General features: G+C 41.0%; 1 protein-coding gene across 1 annotated transcript in view; it reads right to left on the bottom strand.

The window, feature by feature from the left end:
* Positions 1–500: 500 nt before the first annotated feature.
* Positions 501–27146, bottom strand: part of PTPRJ (protein tyrosine phosphatase receptor type J) — a 165211-nt gene continuing 138565 nt past the window's right edge. The window contains exons 11-23 of the mRNA XM_059929944.1: positions 25814–25945; positions 24020–24230; positions 23781–23905; positions 17785–17872; positions 15614–15655; positions 14877–14964; positions 14230–14320; positions 12078–12151; positions 11838–11972; positions 8990–9109; positions 5816–5976; positions 4351–4486; positions 501–2540 (exon numbers count right to left, since the gene is read on the bottom strand). Coding sequence (XP_059785927.1) covers positions 2382–2540; positions 4351–4486; positions 5816–5976; positions 8990–9109; positions 11838–11972; positions 12078–12151; positions 14230–14320; positions 14877–14964; positions 15614–15655; positions 17785–17872; positions 23781–23905; positions 24020–24230; positions 25814–25945 — 1562 coding nt within the window. The 3' untranslated portion in view covers positions 501–2381. The remainder of the gene's footprint in view (positions 2541–4350; positions 4487–5815; positions 5977–8989; positions 9110–11837; positions 11973–12077; positions 12152–14229; positions 14321–14876; positions 14965–15613; positions 15656–17784; positions 17873–23780; positions 23906–24019; positions 24231–25813; positions 25946–27146) is intronic.

Here is a 27146-nt window from a genome sequence, read left to right as displayed (position 1 = left end):
TTGACACAATATGTTTATGATTATTGTTGCTTTCATCTTTTAAAGGAATTTTTCGAGTTAAGTCCTTCCCTCCGACTTCCCCACGGCAGCGGCAGTAATGTGGGCAGGGCGTACATCTACATGGGATTTGGTACACTGGCACCCATCACCGTGGTTTCCTGACAAATTGGAGTGGGAAGGGGTGTGACCCACAGAACTGCTGCCTGAACAGGGACCACTGAAGAAGTTACGGAACTCTCCAAGATCTGTGTGCAAGGGGCAGCCTTCCAAGTGTGAAGGCTTGGAAGCAGTCGCCCAAACCCAGCTTCACTCAACACCCCGGGACGGCACGGCTTCCCTGATGCAGACCTTCAGAGCCAAAGAGGAGGACCCAGCCTGGCCTGGCCTGGCCAGCCCACTCCTCCAAGGGCCTGATACTGAACAAACTGCTTTCTACCAAAGAGAGCAAAGGATTCAGCAAAAAGTGCAGTTTCCATTTGGAAAGTAAGGTTCTCCCAAAACACGACACCATCACCACTTCTCCTTTATTTCTTTCAGTACCTCAAAGGGAGAGGGAGACAAAAGACGTGCAACACTCGACCTCTGAACCGAATCAAGGGCTTTCTGTACGCGGTGGTTCCCCCTTCGTGACCCTAAAATACCCAACTGTCCAGTCAGTGATCGAAGTGCCGGTGAGTTAAGGAGCATGGCAGGGTCAGGAGACAGGTTCCCACAGATCCACGGTGACCAGGGCACCCCGCTCCCATTTTCAATAGGACACATCGTCCTATGTTTACAGCAGGATTTATGACTGTGGGAAACGGCCACAGGACTCCAGGGACTTGGTCATTCCTTCATAAGACCTTGTACACTTCATTGCCTATTGGAGGAGAAACTCAACACATCTTCAAAATATAACCTGAGCCACAATATAAAATAAAAAGAAACAAATCCTTTCGTGTTAATGCCTTGAGAAGTTTACAGATTATGTACCAATAAAATAAATCCACATAGATTCTGAAATTCTCGGTGGATTACACATACCTGAAAGCCAAAAACAACAACAACAAAAATCAATCTACACTTTAAAAAATCAAAGTAATTACAGCAGCAGTATAGTGAAAAGAAGTTTTAAAAATAATAATTACATCTTTGATACAAATTCAAACTTTGTACACCTCAGTTCCAAGGAATGACTGTTTTAAGAGCTTAGTATATATATATACACAGCAGATACGGGTATGTGTCACTGCAGATACAGACTAAAGCCAGTAGACTCTACAGAAGGAGGGATTCATCTGACACTGTTTTCACACGGAAGTGTTCGCAGATTGCCACGCTTTTAAAAACACACACACATACACGGACACACAGAGACACATAAAATGCCAACCTGAGTAAAACGTTACTAAAAACCTAGAGCATCATGAATCACTAAGTCACATATTGCACCTTTAAATAATCCTTCTTACCACATACAGAAATGAGAAAAAAGATCAAATGGGGACAATAAAAGATTATTGTGTCACTGAAGGGTTCCTCTGCTTCCCCCCGACCTTCCCCCACCCCTAAATTCTCACGGTGATAATTTAGTTTCCACTCTTGCTCAACCAATGGGCAGAAAATGTGGCCATCAGAAGTGTCTTTGGGGAAAAATAGGAGGGGAAAAGGGAAGAAAGAATAGAGCACAAAACAGGGGATGGGGGAAGTTGGGGAGGATCTCCTCTAATCAAATGAGAACAGGAATGTTACTGAGAAGGCTGAACCTCTGATACTAAACTACTGTTTAAATATTCCACATAGTCCAATTATGAGATTCAATACAAAAATAGAGATCTACTGAGTTTTACCTGTGGAAGCATAATTCAGAAAAGGCACATGTTCAAATAGAAAACCCAGGCAGGAGAGGTACCACGTAGCCCTCCCTACATGATAATCATCCACAATTATGTATTTTCCATCAGCTAGATTCCAAGATACAGTAGGTAAAAATAGACCTCTGATACTTAAAATATATTCAACCTAACACAATCCTGGCTTTAGCGTGTGAATCATATAAAATAGTCTTTTTAAAAAAGAATGTCTTGTAAAAGAAAAAAAAAATCATAGCTCACTTTTCCTGGTGTTCTGTAATTCTCAAGAAAAAAAAAAAAGAGTGAACTCATCCCACTGATAATCAGAAACATAGTTGATTTGCTCACCACCCATCCACAGCCCCTGATAGCCCCAACTTCTCATTTGTCATGTTTCACATGTGCAGCTTCACACTCTCAAATTAGTTCTAACAAAACGGAACAAAGAATTAGGATACTAGACATATAAAAACATGTCAACATCGGGGCATTTTCCTTTGCTGTGGGTGTGACGGTCTGGTTAACTCCAGAAAGGTTTTCCTTTGGAATTTAGGCAATGTAACCATTTGTCTTTCCGAACGCGGTCACTGGTGCAAGGTTTTCGTAGATTGTCATTGCGGTTGTGTTCTGGTAGATGAGATCTACTTTCGAGTCCTTCTGGGATCTGATAATATCCAAAACACACTGATTGAGGAAAACATACTGGTCCTGTTAGAAAAAGAAAGAGAGAAAACAAATGAGCACAGGTCCCAAAGATGAGCACCCAAGGTTTTTTTCAAACAGATTACTGCCCTCCAACCCCACCCACCCCACAGCGAACACTCCAAGTTCACGTAGGTCAAGGGGTAGTAACATAGTGGTGAAATCTGAAACCACAGACAGCAAGGTTCTCATCATTAATGGTTCTCAATGAGAGCGGTGCACTCCCTGCACCTCCCGGCACCAAGGAAAAGTACCAGAGTCTTGGGGAAAGGCAAAGAAAGAATGTGGAGGAAATAATGCACTAAAAAGTCCAGCAGGGTTTTCTTGGCTAGGGAGGAAGTGGAGAATGAGTAAGCTGTGATTCTCAACAGAGGGGTGGGTTAAAGGGGGATGATCAGGGCTGAGTTGGGGGTCCCCATCCTAAACGGGGTGTAGAGACAGGGGTAATGATTGGGGTAGACCTGAAGGTCCCCACGCTTCAGGCAAGCACATCAGAATCTGCAGGTAGCCATTAAAAAGAGGAAGAAAGGGTGTATGCTGAAAGATATTCATAATGCTGTTAGAGGAGAAAAACATCACAGGGCAGCATTACCTACAAAATAAGATCCAGTTTTTAAAATATGCTCTGTGTGTGTGTGTATGTGTATACATTTTTTTCACAGAGGTACATAAAGAAGCCTGTAAAGATATATGCAAGCTGTAAACATTAGCTACCTCTAGGGAGTGGAATTGGGGAAGAAAAAGTAAAAGAGAAAAATGTCCTCTGTATAATCCTGTACTGTTAAATTTTTTTGATATGAACAAATTTATATTATTTTCAAAATATTTTAAAAGGGATGAGAAAATTTGTAAGCAGGTATAAGATTTCTGTGTTTCTCAAAAGCGGATAAAAGATTGAGAACTACGACTCTATATGTTAATTACAGCAGGAAATAGAAGATCTCTGTCCCCACCAACGCAGGAGGTGACTTCCACTCTTCCCACCACAGCCATGCTGCGCCACCCCAAAGCACACAACGCACGCAGGCCTCCGGAACATTCCCTGCTGGACTCGGAAACCCAGCACATACTCATAGAGTTCTGAATTGGTTCAGGGTGACGGCCTGATACAAGATTAATATTCTGCTCTATCCTGGCCAGGGAGCATTCATCCCGACAGCTTTGAGGAAGGCTATTTCCTAATACACATGTTGAGAACATGCCTTGAACACATCGTTTATCAGGAACATTTCAGGGAAAGCCAAAGCCAACAGTTTTACATAAATGACACTGTAGATATTAAGCATGCATTTTCCCAATTGGTCACCATCCTCCCGTAGCTATGATGATTGATGTTCTTTAACATTTACAAGGCAGGGTGAGGATATATTGCTGTGTTAAAGCTTAAAGCAGCATTATCCTATTCCGTATCATTAATATTTGATAAGTCCAATTCATTAGCTTATTTTAAGAATGGTCAGACCTTCTTAGACATCAAGAGTTGAAAAGACCAGTTTTATGAGTTTAAAACCCGGAAGCCAAAGTTCAGAGACTTGCTAAGATTATTTGGTGAGTCAGTGGCAGGAAGGTGAGGAATCCTGATACTGTCTCGGTTTGTAGCTGCATTGCTGCTATCAGGACGACTATGTCACTGCATCGGGTATCGTGGGGTAGTTCAATCCCACATCACTTTAAGGTCTTGAAAGAAATCCACCTCACAGCCAAGAGCCAGAAAGATCTGGAAGGGTGGAATATTTTAACACAAGTGTGTGACATGATGCCATCTTTTAAACACAGACGGGAAGGGGGAATTGTCAAACACAGACATTGGGCTCACCTCTGTTTGCACCATTAAAGGCCTGTGCATTCGAAGGTCGTACACAATCCCGTACACATCCACAGTGTTCTCGTCCTCTATCTGATAGATAAGACGATCGATGGCAATGAAAGTGCCCGTCCTTCCCACCCCAGCACTGAAAAAAAGGGGAAATGAGCATGTCAGCATGGGTTACCTCTACTGTAAAACTCCCATTTCTCCATTTATACATATATCTTACTCTCCTCTGCTATCAGGCTTGGAGGGTCAAGCCCAGGACCATTACCAACTGGCTCGATTGAAACCTTTTAAGTCAGACTGTACTAGCTTAGAACTGGGGCCCAAGTCCTAAAGTTACTTTCATGTCAAATGCCACAAATAAAACACCTTGCTAGAGTGTCTTGAATCTCAGTCCCATTCAAGTCGCCACTGTATCTAGGATGGCAAGTTTCATCAATTTACTCCCCAGAGGGCAACAAAGTCCCTCCCTTCTTCTGTCCTAAAATCAATTCCTTCAGCTTCAAAGCTAATTTCTTATTGTTCTGGAGGAGAGGGTGGCAAACTTTTTCTGTTAAGGGCCAGAGAGTAAATATCTTCAGCTTTGCAGACTTTGCAAATCCACTCTTTCTGCCACTATAGCATAAAAGTAACTATAGATAATATGTAACCAAATGGACATGGCTGTGTTCCAATAATACTGTATTTACAAAACCAGACTTGGCTGTCTGGTGACTTAGACTGTGGTGATGGTTTCACAGGGGTATACTCATCTCCAAACTCATCAGGTTGTATTCATTAATTTACATGCAGTTTTTATATGTGGAAAAAATATTTTTAAATAAATAAAATGAACTAGAGTTATGTGTTTCAACATTGTTAAACAGCAAACCAAAATGCTAAACAAAACAGGTTGCAGAATGATGTATACTTTATAAAATCTGGTAAAAGTTTAAAGCTATATAAAACCATAGAGTTACGTACATATGTAATAAAATATAAAAGTATGGAAGGGAATGATACAGACCAACTTTAGGACCACATTCACCTATGTAAGAAGGCGAATGGGATAGAAGACTAGTAAGCAGAGACTTTAATTGTATCTGTAATGTATTATTAACAAAAAGAAACATATATGGCATCATGTCGTGCTTGATTAAATTGTTATTATTCTCCATACTTTTGTAAGGTTGAAATATTTCAAAACAAAATATTATAAATAAGAAAGAAATTAAAATATATTACGATTTTTTTTTAAATACAGGCAAGTGACCAGATCTGACCCACAGGCTATAGTTTGCCGACCGCCGTTCTAAAGTTGAAGGCTTAGGGAATAAGCCCTACTTCTTTATTGGTCCCTTATCCAAACCTTTCTTGAATTTGTAAATACCTATTGCAGTCCCTCTTAGGGTTTTTTTTTTTTTTTCAAAAGTGTCCATATTTATAATTACGTTTGAAATCTGTCACACATGGACAGCCATCTGCATACCTGCAGTGCACCAGAATCGGTGACTCAGGGGGACTCTGCTTCATGTAGTCACGAACAAGGTATCGGAAGTTGATGAGCAGGTCAGTGGTGTCGGGAACACCATGGTCAGGCCAGGAGGTGAAATGGAACTGACGCAGAGGGTGACTCTCACTTGTCTGAATCTAAAAGCCAAGAAAAGAGGTAAGATCCAGACAGCAAGGCAAGCTAGATCAAGCAGTACCTGAAGACTGAACTGCACGGCTCAGCTGAACGGCAGCTCAGCAGAAGTGGTTACGACCACAAATTAGAACTGTACATTGGTACAACAGCTGATAAAGTGCTTGCAGGGACTTCGATGTATTCATCAAATCCTCATAACATGCCAAGCAGGAGGGTTTACTATCCCCCTTTAAAGAAGGAGGAGAAAGGTTCCAAGAAGTGAAACAACTTCTCTAACACTCAGCTCAGAGGCAGAAGTCTCTCATCCTTCGATTTTAAGTTCAGAATCTTCCCCTTCCAATCCAGCCTCCTGCCAATCATGTGCTCACATTCTTACACCTACACCTCCTTAGAGCTTCATAAACCCCACCCCTTGAACCCACCTGGAAATGTCACTGACCAAAAATGAATTTATACAAATACAACTATGATAGTCAGTGCCTTCGGGGCAAGAACTGCCTCATAATTCACGTCTTACAAAGAATTTAATAAAGTGATAGGCAACTGGCAAGCACCAAGTAAATATTTAGAACTGTAGGGGTTTGAGAAAGGGCTCCCCCCAAAAAGCATCTATTTCGACTTCAGATAGACAATAGAAAGTGAAGCTTATTATAACAGAGTTAGTTATTACACAGACTGGTTTCCTACAGGGACCAAAGCACATACCTTTAATTATCAGAACTCTGCCCAGGCTGGGCCATTCCCATTCCTGATTCAACTGTACTCATTATGCCTACACCTGGGCACTGGCCTAACCTGTGTGTACCTACATCTGGACTGCTGACATTTCCATCTTCTTTATGACAGCTACCCTTTGAAGCTTTTTTTTTTTTTAATGTATATACATTACAAAAGCAGTACATTCACATTATTCAAAATGTGGAAGACAGTAAGAAAAAAGGGCAGTGAGGGAAGAGGGTACTGTGAAGTCCCGTCCCGCATGAACATAACATTCACAGATTTAATTATAAGTACTCATCCAAAGAAAGAAACCAGCCATGAGAGAAAAGAGGGGAGAAGGAGAGAGCTGAGGGGAAGGTCAGATTTTCAGTATTATCTCCACAGAAGAGCAAAGAGGCTCGGCTTAGAGGTGGCAGTCAAAGGACACTTTCAGACCTATCGGTTATGTTCCCACTTTTTAAAGGGAAAATATATTCATGCATTTTGTACAATTAAAAAATAATATTTTATTAAATGCCATGTGGTATCCTGGATTGGATCCTGAACTGGAAAGGGCTTTAGTGGAAAAATATGAACTTAGAATAAAGTCTGGAGTTTAGTTAATAAAAATAATAATAATAGTAACTTTTTTAATGATGTGGACAATTCTACACACAATTCCCCTCCACAAGGGCGAACTCCAAGCAGTGAAAGCAACCAAGGATAAGCCAGTCTGTTTAAAATGGGTGAAATCTATAGAAATAAGTATGACATTTTAAGGGATTCTCAGCTATGGTGAACTGCATTATTTATGTGACTCATTCAATACATGATTAACTGCTTTGACGGCATCTCCAGGAGAGGAATTGAAATAAGTATTAATGGAGGCCAGAGCCTTTGAGACATAGCAATTAGCAAAGAGTTAATATACTACAACAGTGTAGCATGAAATGACTTATGAAATCTTCAAGGATAATTCTCATCAACTAGAAACCAGCCCACCAACCCCTCCTAAAATGCAACTCTACTAAATCTACTTCCAGGCTTTTCTTTTATGCACTATTCATAATGTGCATAAAATTTTGTCTCCTAGTATATTTCACTTAATTACACTCTAACTTCTCCTCATGGTAATTATGCAGTCTCCATAGCCATCATTTCTAATAGCTGAATAATGATACAGTGACTAGATAATCTATAGTTTCATTATCTATACTCCGAAAGCTAGATATTTTCACGGTTTCCAAATTTTCACCCCATTATAAATAATACTCAGATTCATCTTTATGAATAATAAGCCTTTGCCTATATTTCAGATTATTTCTTTAGGGCAGATTCTCAAACTTGGAACCACCAGATCAAACGGGGATGGATATTTTTATGCCTTTGATATAAACTGCAGAGGGTTATATTGATTTATGCAGCCATCAAAAGATATCAATGTTGCTCATGACACTGATTCTATTTTTAAACATCCTTAAAAAAATTAAAAGGACACATAAACTGACTTCCTAGAATGCCTACACAATTTAACTGCATTTGTTTTCATAACGTTTTAGGGGAAGGGAGGCCATGTGTATATGTCCTGGAATCCTATTATTGTAACTGTCATTATAAACTATTCCAACAGCAAAGAGCCACTCCTGATGTCATATTTCCAACCAAATAATCCAAAACGGCCTTGAGTTGTAACAAAAATTCTATAGCAGGTCACCTGGAAGTGGAAGGAAAGGAGTACAGATGCTGAGCCGTGCTCTTAAGATTCACTTTAGGGCTTCCCTGGTGGCACAGTGGTTAAGAATCTGCTGCCAATGCAGGGGACACGGGTTCGAGCCCTGGTCTGGGAAGATCCCACATGCCGCGGAGCAGCTGGGCCCCTGAGCCACAACTACTGAGCCTGCGCGTCTGGAGCTTGTGCTCCGCAACGGGAGAGGCCGCGACAGTGAGAGGCCAGCACACCGCGATGAGGAGTGGCCCCCGCTCGTCACAGCTGGAGAAAGCCCTCGCACAGAAACGAAGACCCAACACAGCCAAAAATCAAGAAATAAATAAATAAATTTAAAAAGAAAGTCTTTAAAAAAAAAAAAAAAGGTTCACTTTATTTAAGAACAACTTAGGAAATTCTCTTTAAGAAAGCAAAGCCAAAGGGTTGCCTTAGAGTATATGCAGATATGGATTGTTTTATTCTGTAAAGAAAAAAACAAAACTATAATTCTGATGCATAAAAAAATTGGTTAATACCAACCTAAAAAGTATCACCCCAAGATTAATATATGTTAATGTTATATGAGACATCCTTCTTGACCTCTTACTTACATTTTTCACTGTGAAGTCTCTGATGGTCCATTCTGGTAGAACGATTTCTGACGTCATTGCCACCGTTATGTCCCCATAATCCTGAGCCTGCTTGTAGGGCCAGTACTCCTCACATTTGGTCTAGAATAAAATGTGTTTTTATACAAAGACTCAGATCACACCGTCTACCATCACGAAACCCTCACAAGGAGATCAGATATTGAAAACTAGCACCACCCGGGGTCTGAATCCATCCCTTAGGTGGGTTCTGTCTGACCCTTGGAATTTTGTGGTTTTTTTTTAATTTACGATTCCTGCCCAACTCTTTTAAATTTGGGAGTTTTCCCATAAAAATCCAGATTTCTGGCTTCTCTTGAAAAATCAAAAGATCTAGCCAACACTGAGCCCCCATTTCTGCACAAAAACTGACTCAGAGCTAAGCAGCAGCTGTTCCTTCACAGGGGACACCATGCCCACCCAGTTCCCCCAGCCCTACAGCAGCCATTCCACTAACTGCTCCCTGAACTAAACTTCTCTGACTGACCTATAACCCTAAGCAGCAGAAGAAATGAGAACTTGCCCCAATACTTTTAGATACACACTAATTGCAGTACAAATATGGACACCAGTAAAGAGAATCAGATTAAATCATTTGGGGGTCTTTGATTTTTATAAAGTCAGTGGGCAGATGTGAACAGAAATAAAAATCAGGAAACAACTGCTCTCTGAGACTATCTGAATCCCCATTTAGTAACTGAAAACACACACACACATATATACACACACTCTCTCTCTAAACTTTCCAAAGTGTGCTCTCCTGCAATGGTTTCTAACCCTGACTGATATCTGACTCACCTCGGAGGTTTGTTTTGCTTTAAAAACAGATACCTGCTTCCCACCTCCAGAGATGCTGACTCTGACCCAGGGATCTGTATTTTTTAAAAGATCCCGGCTTCTGGACCACTGCTCCAAGAAAGAACACAGGACTGGGACACATACTGACATGGAGCTTTTGCCCAGGTTGTCTCTTACCCGCTGGATTTATGTTACTACCTTGTGGGTAAGTTCTTAAACTCTAAGCTTCAGTTTCCCCATCTATAAAATAATAACACCTCACAGGGCTGTCATAGGAAAAAATAACATATATGGAGAATCTAGTGCAGAAAATACACTGGCTCTCTTCCCCTTTCACCCAGCGTCAGTAACATCCACTTCTCTTCCGACTGATGATGAACAAGGACCCATTAAATTCATCTTCTTGTTCTTCGTTAATTTAACTATGTCGTTTTCATTTATCTAACAGATATTTAGGAGAATGTTCCATGTGTGAGGCCCTGGGCTCAACAGCACCATAAAGTTTATTTGCATTCATAAGCAATGGCCTTTCGTTTGCATAATAACCTGTTCTAATGCAAGAAGTGGGTGCAGAACCCAACCTTCTGTGTCACAAATAATATGAAGAAGGGAACCACCTCTTAACTGTTCTTTGTTACCTTTCCTTCCTCCAACCCCAGCCCCTAGCACAGGACGTTACACATAACTTGGAGCTGGATAAACATCTGCTAAATTAAAGTGAAAGAACAGAACATTAAAAGAAATGATGCCCAGGGACTTCCCTGGTGGCACAGTGGTTAAGAATCTGTCTGCCAGTGCAGGGGACACGGGTTCGAGCCCTGGTCCGGGAAGATCCCACATGCCGCAGAGCAACTATGCCCGTGCGTCACAACTATTGAGCCTGGGCTCTAGAGCCCGCTCGCCACAACTAGAGAAAGCCTGCGTGCAGCAACAAAGACCCAACGCAGCCAAAAATTAATTAATAAATTAATTAAATAAAAGCTCTACTATTAAAAAAAGAAGAAAAAAAGAAATGATGCCTGACAGGTTGGCACTATCTCCGGGATAGTGCTACTCAAAGCATGCACCCTGGAGCAGCACCGGGAATTGTCAGAAATGCAACTCGGAGGTCCACCCAGACCCTCTGAATTAGAAACTCTGGAGGCGGAACCACCCTCCAGGTGACTCTGATGCACGTTAAAGTTTCTGAACCACTGGCTTAGGGACTTGACTCCTTGGGACTTCCCTGGTGGTCCAGCGGTTAAGATTCTGCCCTTCCAATGCAGGGGGGCACGGGTTTGACCCCTGGTTGGGGAACTAGCATGGCCCAAAAAGAAAAGGGACTTGACTCCTATCCTATTCTTCAAGTAACGAACCTACATGAAAAAATTCAGAAAGCACATTAGGTCCTATTCCTCAGGCACAGGCTTTCTGAGTTTAGCCCATGTTTTTCAATTCTCCTTGGTCCATTTATGGAAAGATGGGATTTTTATTACTAGAAGAAATCTTATCTTTGATGGAAGTGGCTGGGGGGATTCCAGGCCATCAGATGGGAGAGGGAACTGCTAAGACTTCTCTGGGGATACATCAGAAATTTTGCATAAAGGGTCCCAATGCTCTAGACTAAGTTTGAAAATCACTGAGTTGGTCAAATTGGTCATCTCACAGGTGCAGCTGGTTGCTTGGAGGCAGGTCGGGCTTGCACTCATTCACAGAGCTGATGAAGAACGGAGCTGCACGTGACTTCTCCCGCCTCACTAACCCAACTCCTGCTGTTCACTAATGCCAGCAGCAGTGACTTAATGAATACTGGCCACAAAGGAAGGTAATGATAACATAGACTTTTTTAACGTTTTTCTAAAACTTTTCTCTTAGAGGAGAAAAAGTCAGAAAACACACTTCTAAGAACAGAGGTGCTAATGTTTGGGGGAGTGTTTTTTGAAAAAAGACAAATCATTTTTAAGATACCCTCCCACCACAGTAAATATGAATGAACGAATTGAACTGAATCATAATAAAAATAAAAGATACTTACCCTTCCCTGTTCAACACACTTGGTCAACATGACAATGGCATAGACATTTTTCTCCCAAACCATACGCCAAAAATCTTTCAAAGTGTTGGGTAAAGGTCCTTGTGTGGCAATAAAATCTTTCTTGGAATGGTAGCCCTAAAAATGGAAAGTAGCACATATTCACCCTCAAAGAGACAGCAAGAGGAGTTCTGAGGACCTCCTCCTAACCAGCCAGCACTATGAGCCCCGCTCTCCACTTACAGGCATGTAGTTGGCATTGATGTAGTCGTCAGTTGAATGGGCATGGACTGAAAGTTTGACACGGGATATATCGTCTGTGACATTCAAAGAAAAAAGTTCCATATTAGAATAGAAGCAAAGGTATGAGGTGAGTTGAATACAAGAGAAAAAAGTACAAAGTGGCAACACAGGGGCTCCATCACACCTTGAAGCTGCATGGCTTGGCGTTTTACATCCACGACCTTATTTCATTCCCACAGTCACCAGATGTGACTATGGCACAGAGAAGTTACATGATCACCTGGGCAGAGCTAGTCAGTGGCAGAGCCACAGTTCGAACCCGGGCAGCCTGGCACCAGGTCCCAAGGTCTTAACCACTCCAGACCGCCTTCTCAGGTGAAACCAACTATTACCATCCTTGGGTGAGTACCATGAGCCAGGGAAGGCCCTCAGCAATGTTATTTACTCCTCATAACCACACTACAAGCTTCTGTGCCCATTTTAAAGAGGAGGAAACTGAGGGTCAGAGAGATTAAGTGATTTTTCCAAGCACTTTCATCTGGTGAATGGCAGTCAGAATTCAAATCCAGTGCCCTTCCCACTACAGCAGGGTAGATACTCAGTTAAGCCATTCACACTTGCTCTATTCTCATAAAAAAAAGTTGTCATAAAAAGACAGTCCCAAATGCAAGAATAAACTGAATGTATAAGACTATTATAAGTGGTATATGTGGAATCTAAGATATGACACAAATGAACTTATTTACAAAACAGAAACAGACTCACAGGCATAGAAAACAAACATATGGTTATCCAAGGGGAAAGGGGGTGGGGGGATAACTTAGGAGTTTGGGATTAGCAGATTCAAACTACTATATATAAAATAGATAAACAACATGGTTCTGTATAACACAGTTATACTGAACTATATTCAATATCCTATAATAAACCATATGGAAAAGAATATGAAAAAAAGTGTGTGTATATATATATATATGTTATATATATATATATAAAATGGAATCACTTTGCTGTACAGCAGAAATTAACAGAATATTGTAAATCAACTATATTTCACTTTTTTTAAAAAAGACTACTATAAGTGGAAGGATGTAAAGCATAAAATTCTCATGTTTCCTATATACTGTCATCTCAAAAAACACACACACAAAATTGTCCAACTCCAGAAATGAAATAATATCCTTAAAATCTCAACTATCAGCCTGAGCTATAAGCAGCAGCTCCTATGTTTCCCTGTCTTTGACTATCCGCTATCTCACCCTCCCCTGAACAAAATAACAATTCTAAACCCAGTTACCAACATGAGTTTCAGCCTAAAATCTTCCCAATAAAAACAACAGCCAAACTCTGGCTCTGAAAATCTCCACAGACATCCACAAGAACAGGCCAATAATCCTGAGTTAACCCTCAAAGCGCAGAGCTGAGGCAGATCCCGACAGCCTAGTTTTAAAAGCGTTTCTCTCAGAACACGCATGAGTCAATGTCTGCTGTCAATATAAGTGCTGGAGGGGCGGCGAGGAATGAAGAGAAAGAAGGGAGGAGCTAGAAAATCCTGAATCTAGGCAGAAGTTAACATTTCAGGCCAGGAAAGAAAAACACAACTTCAAGTAAAACAGACAATTAAAAAAAAAAAAAAAAAAAGACAGGAATGAACCCAAATGTAATTCATATTTAGCCATGGAACGTACGCAGCCAACCAGAGACGTGTCTGGACAAAAAGAAAGCATTACTCCCTGCCTGCCCTCCTCCTTCTCCCTTTCATTCCAGAACTATACTAACTGAAATAAAAGAGCTGTGGGAATAAAGGGGTTCAAAGCACAGACTCTGGCCTTCTCCCTGAATGAAACGGACAGACCCGGTCCAAGTCTGGTCCCGCCATGACTATCCGTGTGACTCTGGACAAATCACCTAGCCACTCTGTGCCTCATTTTCCTCATCTGCTAAGCGACTATTCTACTACCTATTTCCTAAGGCTATTGTGAGGATTGAATTCAATGGCATATGCCTAAACACCGTGCTTAGCACACAGAAGGTGACTAAGGAATGGCTATGGAAGTGGTTAGTTTGTATCTGGATTCTTCTCCCCTTTACTGTTAGAGATGTGATGCCAGTGATGGAAAAAAGGGAAAGTAATGTGGAAAAAACAACTTACAGGGTAGAACATTATTATAGCGATTTTTTCCTCTATTCTCAGCCAGTTCAGCTGCGTACTTAGGTAGACTAATTCCAACAAGCTTCAGATCCTAAAAACAGAACATATGAGTTGTTCATTTACTCAGTGTTCAAATGTTAGTTATACTACTCAGAGAGTATGACAGAACAAAGTGGGAATGCAGAGATGTTATGGGTAACATTGCGTCCCTCAAATAGATATGCAGAACTTCTAACCCCCGATACGTGTGAATGAAATCTGATTTGAAAATACAGCTTTCGCAGATGTACTCAAGATAAGATGAGGTCATACTGCAGTAGGGCAAGGCCCTTAACGCAATATCACTGGTGTCTTTATAAGAGGAGAAAAGACACTGAGATACAGACATACAAGGGAGACATGTGAAGATGGAGGTTATATGGCCACAAGTCAAGAATGCTTGGGGCTTCCAGAAGCTGGATGAAGCAAGGAGGGATCCTCTCCAAGAGGTTTCAGAGGGGCCCCCAGGGGACATGCAAGAGCTTCTCTCTCCCCTCAAAGAGGGCTGCCTCTCACCCAAAACTTCACCATAAAACGGAAACAGACAGTTTTCCAACTTTCAGGGAAAACGTAGAGCAATTAAAAACATAACATTTATAGCCACATACTTCATATTCTTCCGCAAATCCACAGTTGGAGTCAGCTTGCTGTTTCTTAAAGTAGGCCTCAAAATTCTCCACTTTGATTAACTTGGATCTAGGAAAACAAAACAGGATTTTTTGCACTCAACCAAGTTCACGCTCAAAATAGAAAAATACAAGTTATTTTTTTTTAAAGTGGAGAGTTTACTCACTTTTTAGGTCTTCATCATAGAAAAGGAAAGAAAAAAAATAAGCAGTTAGAAAAAAATGACTCAACCATGACTCTGGAGATGATAGTAAACATCTTCCCAAAGAAAACCTATAATACAATAGGCAGGCAGGCGGGCGGTGGCAGGTGGTGGCACTATAATGTTATTTACAAAACAATGAAATATGCATCAGGAAATCTGACTTCTAGACCCTGTTATATAACTGATTGGTTTTGTGACTTTGAGCAAGTTCTCTCCTCCTAGATCTTCATAACCTTTTTTGAATCACAAAATATATATTTGTTGGTAGACTATATGGCAAAAGTATGGTTCCCCTTGCCATTGTACAACACAGGAAGGAAGTTAGCTTCAGGAGAATAGGAAACACAGGTTCCTTGCAGAATAACAAGGCTAATAAGAACTTCTGGATGATTAGGTCCAAACCTGTCAATCAGGAAAAATGGCAGCAGTTTCCATCAAAAAAAAAACCTCAAAATAGGCACTGAACAGATTGAGGGATTAAATGTATTAAGGTGCATAACTCTAGAGACTTACTTAATTTGAGAAAAGGACACATCATTGTTCTTGGCATCTTTCCTGTTTTGAAAGAAAAAAAAAGACCCATTAGATCAAAACAGCTTAATTTTGTGCTTTGTCCCCTTTGTGTATCTACAAAATGCCTTTTCGCTGAGCATTAGTTCATACACAGCATTACATCCTGCTCACGAATACTAAGCTTAACGGTCTAAGCAGCAAATGCTGAGTATAAGCCTGTGAAGTTACTCTCTTTTATACCGTCTAAAAGTATCGAAGAATCTTACTCAAGCAATGTGTAGGAATTTCTCTGGGCAAATACATATCAGCAGCACCACCCTAGCGTAAAGCCACGCTCTGTTATTTAGTGCTCTGGTTTTTGTTTTCTTGGTTTGTTATTCGTTTGGCTTTGGTTTTGGCTTTGAGAAAGCCTTTCTGATAAAGTTAATGTAATAAACCAGAAAATACATCCAGTGTCGGCAAGGTGGTCGGGCACCTGGCACTCTCCTGTATTGCTGGCTAAACCCCATGCTGGCGTTAGAAGAAAAAAAAAACTTTCTGGAAGGCAATTTCGCAGCACGTATCAAAATTGATAACATGCATACCCACTGACCCAGCAATTACCCAGTTTGGAATTTAGCCTAAGGGAGTAATCATGAATGTGCCCAGATTTACATACAAGGATAAGCAACTGTGGCAAACAAACAAACAAACAAAATACCTAAAAACATCAGGAAATTGGTTGAATAATTTCCATACAGCTGAATACTCAATAGCCACTTAAAATGAAGAAGAACTGAAGCCATCCACAATGTCTTGTGAACAAAGCAGGCCAGAAAATGATATGTATAATATGATTCTGTTTGTGTGGATGTGTGTGTGTATTTGTGTGAGTTTTGAAATCACATCGATGTTAAGAGTAGTTTTGTATAGGTGTGATTATGGATTACTTCTTTACTTTGCCCTTCTTTTCTGTTTTTTGTTGTTTTTTTATTTTTTGCCATAAATATGTATAACTTTTCTTTTAATAAGAAACAATAAAGCTGTTTTTGACCCCTCCTTCGGAAAAAAAAAATCAGAATCTAATGCAAAACGATGTAATACGGGCACTGCCTGTCAACCCACGAGAGCAAGGCGGTGGCAGAAGACCAGGCGTAGGATGCATTAGAAACCCTGGGCCAGGATGAAATCCCCTGGCTGGCAGCACCCGATAACAGCGAATAAATCCCAGTTGATGCACAGGCTTCACACCCTGCATGGTCAGGCAGGTGGGTGTGCAATGAAAAGCAAAGACCAGGTTCAAGTCCATTTCCACACTTCCTACACTCAGCTTCTGCATCCTTGTAATGGGCTTGGGAGACCTGCCTCATAGAGCCTCATGCATGAGAGAATTCATGGAAAGCACAAGTCCAGGCACACAGTAAGTGCTCAAGACAGAGTTGCTATTTTTACTATTTAACTACCCCAAAGAGTAACTGTACTGATAAAATAATAATAGCATAAAAGGTATAAGATACTGTCAAAGCACTTTTTTTTATTTAATGCTCCTCAGCGTCATGAGTTAGGCACTGTTACCATCCCCGTATCATAGATTATCCAAGACATTAAAGCCAAGCTCCCTAACCGCCAGTCAGAGACAGAGCGTGTGTTCAAACTTAGCTGACTCTAAAATGCCATCTCTTAACACTTTGGTTTGTGAACTAGAACGCCTGTTTGAAAGCAGCGCCCTCTGTTGCAGTGTTTACCATGACCTAATGCTTTAAAACCCTCCAGCTCACAGGGACTTCCCTGGTGGTCCAGTGGTTAAGACTCTGAGCTCCCAATGCAGGGGGCCTGGGTTCGATCCCTGGTCAGGAAACTAGATCCCACATGCCGCAACTAAGGTGCCCTGAAGCCCCAACTAAGGAGCCTGCCTGCCACAACTAAGACCCGGTGCAACCAAATAAATAAACATATTAAAAAAATAATAAATGCTTTTAAAAAAATTTTTTTAAATAAATAAATAAATAAAATAAAACCCTCCAGCTCAGAGACTGAGATGAAATAAGACTGGCCAGACGGTGAAGACTCTGGATGATGGGGACCTGGGGGCTCATTATACTATCCCTTCCACCTGTGTGACTGTCTGGTTACCCACAATACAAAGCTCCCTTTAAAAGTAGGATAATATTGTTAACATAAGCAATAGTCACCTTTTCTTTCTCCAGAAGAGGAAGCCTCCTACGGCCACAATAACCAAGGCACCAAAGATACATCCAAACACTGCTCCACATATGACACCTGGGAAAAGTCCAAATGGGAGGCACTTCAAGAGGTGTTCACAGACAACTAAAGTGAAGTCAGTCAGAAAGAGGAAGACATGCCATATGATATCACTTTTATGTGGAATCGAAAATATGACAAGAATGAATCTATCTACGAAATAGAAACAGACTCACAGACACAGAGAACAGACTTGTGGTTGCCAACGGGGAGGGAGGGTGGGGGAGGGAAGGACTGGGAGTTTGGGATTAGCAGATGCAAACTATTACATATAGGATGGATAAACAACAAGGTCCTACTGTAGAGCACAGGGAACTATATTCAATATCCTGTGATAAACCATAATGGAAAAGAATATGAAAAAGAATATATATGTGTATAACTGAATCACTTTGCTGTGCACCAGAAACTAACACAACATTGTAAATCAACTATATTTCAATTAATTTCTTTTTGAACTTTTTTATTTATTTTTTTATACAGCAGGTTCCTATTAGTCATCAATTTTATCCACAACAGTGTATACATGTCAATCCCAATCACCCAATTCATCACACCACCACCACCACCACCCCACCGCTTTCCCCCCTTGGTGTCCATATGTCTGTTCTCTACATCTGTGTCTCATTTTCTGCCCTGCAAACCAGTTCATCTGTACCATTTTTCTAGGTTCCACATATATGCGTTAATATACGATATTTGTTTTTCTCTTTCTGACTTAACTTCACTCTGTATGACAGTCTCTAGATCCATCCACGTCTCAACAAATGACTCAATTTCGTTCCTTTTTATGGCTGAGTAATATTCCATTGTATATATGTACCACATCTTCTTTATCCATTTGTCTGTCGATGGGCATTTAGGATGCTTCCATGACCTGGCTATTGTAAATAGTGCTGCAATGAATATTGGCGTGCATGTGTCTTTTTGAATTATGGTTTTCTCTGGGTATATGCCCAGTAGTGGGATTGCTGGGTCAAATGGTAATTCTATTTTTAGTTTTTAAAGGAACCTCCATACTGGTCTCCATAGTGGCTGTGTCAATTTACATTCCCACCAACAGTGTAGGAGGATTCCCTTTTCTCCACACCCTCTCCAGCATTTGTTGTTTGTAGATTTTCTGATGATGCCCATTCTAACTGGTGTGAGGTGATACCTCATTGTAGTTTTGATTTGCATTTCTCTAATAATTAGTGATGTTGAGCAGCTTTTCATGTGCTTCTTGGCCATCTGTTTGTCTTCTTTGGAGAAATGTCTATTTAGGTCTTCTGCCCATTTTTGGATTGGGTTGTTTGTTTCTTTAATATTGAGCTGCATGAGCTGTTTATATATTTTGGAGATTAATCCTTTGTCCATTGATTCGTTTGCAAATATTTTCTCCCATTCTGAGGGTTGTCTTTTTGTCTTGTTTATGGTTTCCTTTGCTGTGCAAAAGCTTTTAAGTTTCATTAGGGGCCATTTGTTTATTTTTGTTTTTATTTCCATTACTCTAGGAGGTGGATCAAAAAAGATCTTGCTGTGATTTATGTCAGAGAGTGTTCTTCCTATGTTTTCCCCTAAGAGATTTATAGTGTCCGGTCTTACATTTAGGTCTCGAATCCATTTTGAGTTTGTTTTTGTGTATGGTGTTAGGGAGTGTTCTAATTTCATTCTTTCACATGTAGCTGTCCAGTTTTCCCAGCACCACTTATTGAAGAGACTGTCTTTTCTCCATTGTATATCCTTGCCTCCTTTGTCATAGATTAGTTGACCATAGGTGTGTGGGTTTATGTCTGGGCTTTCTATCTTGTTCCATTGATCTATGTTTCTGTTTTTGTGCCAGTACCATATTGTCTTGATTACAGTAGCTTTATAGTATAGTCTGAAGTCAGGAAGTCTGATTCCTCCAGCTCCATTTTTTCCCCTCAAGACTGCTTTGGCTATTCGGGGTCTTTTGTGTCTCCATACAAATTTTAAATTTTTTGTACTAGTTCCGTAAAAAATGTCATCGGTAATTTCATAGGGATTGCATTGAATCTGTAGATTGCTTTGGGTAGTATAGTCATTTTCATAATATTGACTCTTCCAATCCAAGAACATGGTATATCTCTCCATCTGTTGGTATCATCTTTAATTTCTTTCATCAGTGTCTTATAGTTTCCTGCATACAGGTCTTTTGTCTCCCTAGGTAGGTTTATTCCTAGGTATTTTATTCTTTTTGTTGCAGTGGTAAATGGGACTGTTTCCTTAACTTCTCTTTCAGATTTTTCATCATTAGTGTACAGGAATGCAAGAGATTTTTGTGCATTAATTTTGTATCCTGCAACTTTACCAAATTCATTGATTAGCTCTAGTAGTTTTCTGGTGGCATCTTTAGGATTCTCTATGTATAGTATCGTGTCATCTGCAAACAGTGACAGTTTTACTTCTTCTTTTCCAATTTGTATTCCTTTTATTTCTTTTTCTTCTCTGATTGCCATGGCTAGGACTTCCAGAACTATGTTGAATAATAGTGGCGAGAGTGGACATCCTTGTCTTGTTCCTGATCTTAGAGGAAATGCTTTCAGTTTTTCACCATTGAGAATGACGTTTGCTGTGGGTTTGACATATATGGCCTTTATTATGTTATGGTAGGCTCCCTCTATGCCCACTTTCTGGAGAGTTTTTATCATAAATCGGTGTTGAATTTTGTCACAAGCTTTTTCTGCATCTATTGAGATGATCATATGTTTTTTATTCTTCAATTTGTTAATATGGTGTATCACACTGATTGATTTGCATATATTGAAGAATCCGTGCATCCCTGGGATAAATCCCACTTCATCATGGTGTATGATCCTTTTAATGTGTTGTTGGATTCTGTTTGCTAGTATTTTGTTGAGGATTCTTGCATCTATATTCATCAGTGATATTGGTCTGTAATTTTCTTTTTTTGTAGTATCTTTGTCTGGTTTTGGTATCAGGGTGATGGTGGCCTTGTAGAATGAGTTTGGGAGTGTTCCTTCCTCTGCAATATTTTGGAAGAGTTTGAGAAGGATGGGTGTTAGCTCTTCTCTAAATGTTTGATAGAATTCACCTATGATGCCATCTGGTCCTGGACTTTTGTTTGTTGGAAGATTTTTAATCACAGTTTCAATTTCATTACTTGTGATTTGTCTGTCCATATTTTCTATTTCTTCCTGGTTCAGTCTTGGAAGGTTATACCTTTCTAAGAATTTGTCCATTTCTTCCAGGTTGTCCATTTTATCGGCATAGAGTTGCTTGTAGTAGTCTCTTAGGATGCTCTGTATTTCTGCAGTGTCTGTTGTAACTTCTCCTTTTTCATTTCTAATTTTATTGATTTGAGTCCTCTCCCTCTTTTTCTTGATGAGTCTGGCTAATGGTTTATCAACTTTATCTTCTCAAAGAACCAGCTTTTAGTTTTATTGATCTTTGCTATTGTTTTCTTTGTTTCTATTTCATTTATTTCTGCTCTGATCTTTATGATTCCTTTCCTTCTGCTAACTTTGGGTTTTGTTTGTTCTTCTTTCTCTGGTTCCTTTAGGTGTAAGGTTAGATTGTTTATTTGATCTTTTTCTTGTTTATTGAGGTGACCTTGAATTGTTATGAGCTTCCCTCTTAGAACTGCTTTTGCTGCATCCCAGAGGTTTTGGATCATCGTGTTTTCATTGTCATTTGTCTCTAGGTATTTTTTGATTTCCTCTTTGATTTCTTCAGTGATCTCTTGGTTATTTAGTAACATATTATTTAGCCTCCATGTGTTTGTGTTTTTATGTTTTTTTCCCTGTGATTCATTTCTAATCTCATAGCGCTGTGGTCAGAAAAGATGCTTGATATGATTTCAATTTTCTTAAATTTACTGAGGCTTAATTTGTGACCCAAGATGTGATCTATCCTAGAAAATGTTCCATGCGCACTTGAGAAGAAAGTGTAATCTGCTGTTTTTGGATGGAATGTCCTATAAATATCAATTAAATCTATCTGGTCTATTGTGTCATTTAAAGCTTCTGTTTCCTTATTTATTTTCATTTTGGATGATCTGTCCATTGGTGTAAGTGAGGTGTTAATGTCCCCCAGTATTATGGTGTTACTGTCGATTTCCTCTTTTATAGCTGTTAGCAGTTGCCTTATGTATTGAGGTGCTCCTATGTTGGGTGCATATATATTTATAATTGTTATATCTTCTTCTTGGATTGATCCCTTGATCATTATGTAGTGTCCTTCCTTGTCTCTTGTAACATTCTTTATTTTAAAGTCTATTTTATCTGATAGGAGTATTGCTACTCCAGCTTTCTTTTGATTTCCATTTGCATGGAATATCTTCTTCCACCCCCTCACTTTCAGTCTGAATGTATCCCTAGGTCTGAAGTGGGTCTCTTGTAGACATCATATATATGGGTCTTGTTTTTGTATCCACTCAGCAAGCCTGTGTCTTTTGGTTGGAGCATTTAACCCATTCACGTTTAAGGTAATTATCGATATGAATGTTCCTATGATCATTTTTTTAATTGTTTTGGGTTTGTTTTTGTAGGTCCTTTTCTTCTCTTGTGTTTCCCACTTAGAGAAGTTCCTTTAGCATTTGTTGTAGAGCTGGTTTGGTGGTGCTGAATTCTCTTAGCTTTTGCTTGTCTGTAAAGCTTTTGATTTCTCCTTCGAATCTGAATGAGATCTTTGCCGAGTAGAGTAATCTTGGTTGTAGGTTCTTCCCTTTCATCACTTTAAGTATATCATGCCACTCCCTTCTGGCTTGTAGAGTTTCTGCTGAGAAATCAGCTGTTAACCTTATGGGAGTTCCCTTGTATGTTATTTGTCGTTTTTCCCTTGCTGCTTTCAAATAATTTTTCTTTGTCTTTAATTTTTGCCAATTTGATTACTATGTGTCTCGGCGTGTTTCTCCTTGGGTTTATCCTGTATGGAACTCTCTGTGCTTCCTGGACTTGGGTGGCTATTTCCTTTCCCATGTTAGGGAAGTTTTCGACTATAATCTCTTCAAATATTTTCTCTGGTCCTTTCTCTCTCTCTTCTGCTTCTGGGACCCCTATAATGCGAATGTTGTTGCGTTTAATGTTGTCCCAGAGGTCTCTTAGGCTGTCTTCATTTCTTTTCATTCTTTTTTCCTTATTCTGTTCTGCAGCTGTGAATTCCACCATTCTGTCTTCCAGGTCACTTATCTGTTCTTCTGCCTCAGTTATTCTGCTATTGATTCCTTCTAGTGTAGTTTTCATTTCAGTTATTGTATTGTTCATCTCTGTTTGTTTGTTCTTTAATTCTTCTAGGTCTTTGTTCAACATTTCTTGCATCGTCTCAATCTTTGCCTCCATTCTTTTTCCAAGGTCCTGGATCATCTTCACTATCATTATTCTGAATTCTGTTTCTGGAAGGTTGCCTATCTCCACTTCATTTAGTTGTTTTTCTGGGGTTTTATCTTGTTCCTTCATCTGGTACATAGCCCTCTGCCTTTTCATCTTGTCTCTCTTTCTGTGACTGTGGTTTTTGTTCCACAGGCTGCAGGAGTGTAGTTCTTCTTGCTTCTGCTGTTTGCCCTCTCTCAATAAATTTTTTAAAAATAAAATAAAATGGGAGTTGGACAAGATGATTCCCATGGCTCCTTCTGATCCTAATATTCAAGGGTTCCATGCACTAAAAGTCACATGTGTGTCTGGTACATGGGCACACAAATGACTACACGGAGAAAAATGGACCAAACAGTGTTTGCCGATTGGAAGTGTAACTGGAATTCAGAGAAGGGAGTGTGGTGGGCGGGGCCTGTGGGGACCTCAGAAGAGGAAGCTGAGCTCAGTCCTCATGGCCCAGTGACATCTCAGCTTCTGAGAGGAGAGACCAAGCTCTCCAACCCTCCTGGGGGCCCCAGGGAGGTGTGCAGACCCCCATGCTCCTGTGGATACTGGAAGCAAAAAGTCAATGCATTGCTAAGATGCTCCTCTACCTGGATCCTGGGGCAAGAAAACAGCATCTGAATAGCGACTGAAGGACACGTAGCTCTCAGCCCCGTCTATGAGTCCATCACCGTGAGGGTTGAAGGTAATATTGGTGAAGCCAGCCACAGAAGCCCTGTGGGGTGACAAGAGGAAAGAGGGGTGGCTGAGAAGTGTCTGACGGCCCAGGCACATATAGTTTTGCACTCAGGGGCCCAGCCCCCAAAGGGCAAGAACCACAAGGCATTACCGATAGGAACCCAGAGGTTCCAGCTTCCCGTTGTAATAGCCATGCGTGGTGGACTCGTTCCCAACATTGATTTCGTATCTCAAGACTTCAGATAAGCCCTGAGAATATCTTTTTTCTTCTGTTGTTATGAGGTATGTCACATAAGTATCCGAGTCCCCCTTTTTGAAATCTTCGTACGTATATCTCAATACATCTGCTGACGGGTGAACAGCTAAGAAAGACACACAGAAGGAAAGCCATAAGAAAGTGATTGCAGAGATTTAAGTTTCCCTCGTTTCTAAATAATGACTAGGGTGATGGTGGTGACAGCTGCCATCTCTCACGTATGCTCTCTCTGCCAGGTTTTCCTTATATTAAGTTCTAAGGGCTTTACTTACACTAACTCATTTAATCCCCACAATAATCTCATCGCATAGGCTTACTACTCCCATTTTACAGGTGGGAAAATGAGACACAGAAAGCTAAAAAGACCTGGGCCCCAAGCTGCATTGCCTACGTGGTAGAGTCGTATTTCTAACCCAGACCACCTGACGCGGAGGGTGTGATCTCATCCATCACAGGCTGGTACTGGTCAGGCTAGTCAGTATGCAATATCATCTCCCCTGTTCAGCAAAGGTCTGAGCTTGGGATTTGCTGAATACCTTCACAGCAAAATGACTAGGTGTTTGAAACAGACCCAAAACAAAAGACAGAAAGAGAGAGAGAGAGAGAGAGATCTCAATGTCTCTTTTTGAGATTTAGCTGCAGGTTTACAACACCAGCAAATCCCTTGTCTTCCTGCATCCCCGCAGCCCTGACAGTGTGTTTGAGCTCTGTCTTCTTCGGGAAGATAAGGACAGCATCACAGGCTGTGAGACTGGGCAGGGGTGGCACTGCATAATTCACAGTTAGTTTAAAGAATCACCAAAAACAGCAAAACTCTGCACTTTTTTTCATTTTTTTGGCCGCGGGATCTTATTTCCCCGACCGGGGATTGAACCCGGGCCCCTGGTATTGAAAGCACTGAGTCCTAACCACTGGACTGCCAGGGAATTTCCAAAACTCACCGCTTTAAACCCAGACCTTGGGCAAAGCACCCACACACAGCTAACAAAGACACCCTCAAATCATTCCCGTCTCACTTCCAGGGAATGTAATGGAGCCCTTTAAGGAAAAGCAGCATTTAATCCACCTCCTCTCTCAGCTATGACAATGCTCTTTGCAAGTTCCCACTACAAATGCAAATCTTTTCCTTTTTTCTTCCAAGAGAAAGTCACCCTTTGAGGATGATTTGTGTGTGCGTGTTCATATGAGTGTGTGTGTGTGTGTGTGTGTGCCTGTGTCTGTGTGTGTGACAAACTTGGTTAAAACTAATATTCTGCCACCTAAAAGACCCTGTGCTGCAAAAGAGATGAAAAACGTAGATCAGAGATAAGCAAGTCATGGCCATGGGCCAAATCCAGCCAGCCACCCCTTTTGGTAAATACTGGAACAGACATACTGACTCTTTCTGTATCTTCTACGGCTGCTTTCACACTACAACGGCAAAGTTGAATAGCTGAGAAGGAGACTGTAGGGCCTGCAAAACTTAGAATGTTTGCTATCTGGCCCTTTACACTAAGTCTGTCAACCTCTGACCTAGCTCATCAGGCAAATGGCTTACACCCACCCACCCCAGGGTGAGTGCCAAAGCGTGGGTCACAGTATAAAACCAGACATGTGTTTGTCTCAGGAATGCGTTTCAGTGGGCACAAAAATGGCACCCAGTCACGCCATCACCCACTGGCTGTTTAACCCATAATGACCCCTCCTTACCGTCCCCAGTGGTGAGAATGAGAGCGTAGGCTTTGATGGGTCCATGGCTGGCTTCAAACCCACTGAATTTGACCTTCACAGAATTGTGACTGACAGATGTAATATTAGGGGATCCATCTGGAGAAGGAGGGTCTGAAACAGAACAAAGCAAAACATGATCACCCAACATTTAAAAGCGAAGAAGGAACAAAATTATTATGGAGAGGATTTGCTGCAGTGCCCCGCTCAAGTTCTGCCCTTGCTCTGGAAGCTGTGTGCTGGGCTCATGCAAAGCAAATCCAGAAGCAAAGGGCAGGGATGGGAACTGGTGGGGAACAAAGATGGCAAGTCCTGGGGGAGCCTGCCTAGCTGACAATGACCCCTTCAGTGGGTCCAGCCACATTGCCAGGGTGGCCTCCTGGCAGCCTTGTTTGTAGAAGATAATGCGCCTTTTCTATCTTCCCCCAGTCCCTCCTGACCCAGAGAGCTCAGATTCCTTATTTTGAGAATGGGGGCAGAAGAAGGAAAACAAGACGGAGACTGTGTGGGTAGAACTCCAAGGTGAGAATTTGGGAGCTGAAAGCAGACATCTGCCAGCACATGGACTTGGCCCCAGGATTGGTTGGTCAGAGAACAATGATGGAGAAGATAGTCACCCAGAAGGAAGCAAAGATGACATGGAGAGAACATACTTTCTCCTGAGACCTGGCTGCATTCCGGCTCTGCACCCTTCACACCAAAGTCCTTGTTTTTTGCTGGGGTAGGTTTAAAACTCTGCCTAGAGAAATCCAACTGACCCTCTTCCCAGAAACCAGAAAAGCCCACACGGGAACATTCCGTGAGTGGCCTTCATGATCTTGTGCCTCGCCTTCCCAAGCTAAGCTTGTGAAGCCACTCTCTAAATTAACACAAAAGGAAGGAAAAGGTGAATTAAAGATGATCTCTCTCCACACACACTCTCTCTACCTAAATTTGTCTCCCACATACAGTTTGAGTGTTTCTGTTATTATAACCAAGATTCAGGGAGACTGAGAAAACTGAACTCCAAAAAAGAAAAAGACCATAACACAATTCTCCAAATGTATGCTGTCCAATACAGCAACCACTAACCACATGTACCCATTGAGCACTTGAAAGGTGACAGGCCCAAGTCTGGACATAAAGTATCTCATTAATAACTCACTTTATACAAATTACATGTTGAAATGATAACATTTTTAATATACTGAGTTAAATAAAATGTGATCAAAACTCATTTCAGCTCCTCCTTTTTTTTTTTTTCTGGCCATGCCAGGTTGCTTGTGGGATCTTAGTTCCCCAACCAGGGATCGAACCCAGGCCCCCGGAAGTGAAA

The sequence above is a fragment of the Balaenoptera ricei genome, chromosome 8 (assembly GCF_028023285.1).
Source record: "Balaenoptera ricei isolate mBalRic1 chromosome 8, mBalRic1.hap2, whole genome shotgun sequence".
In the NCBI taxonomy this organism is placed as follows: domain Eukaryota; kingdom Metazoa; phylum Chordata; class Mammalia; order Artiodactyla; family Balaenopteridae; genus Balaenoptera; species Balaenoptera ricei.
Note: the sequence above shows the minus strand (reverse complement) of the source record. Positions and strands in the feature narration are given on the sequence as shown.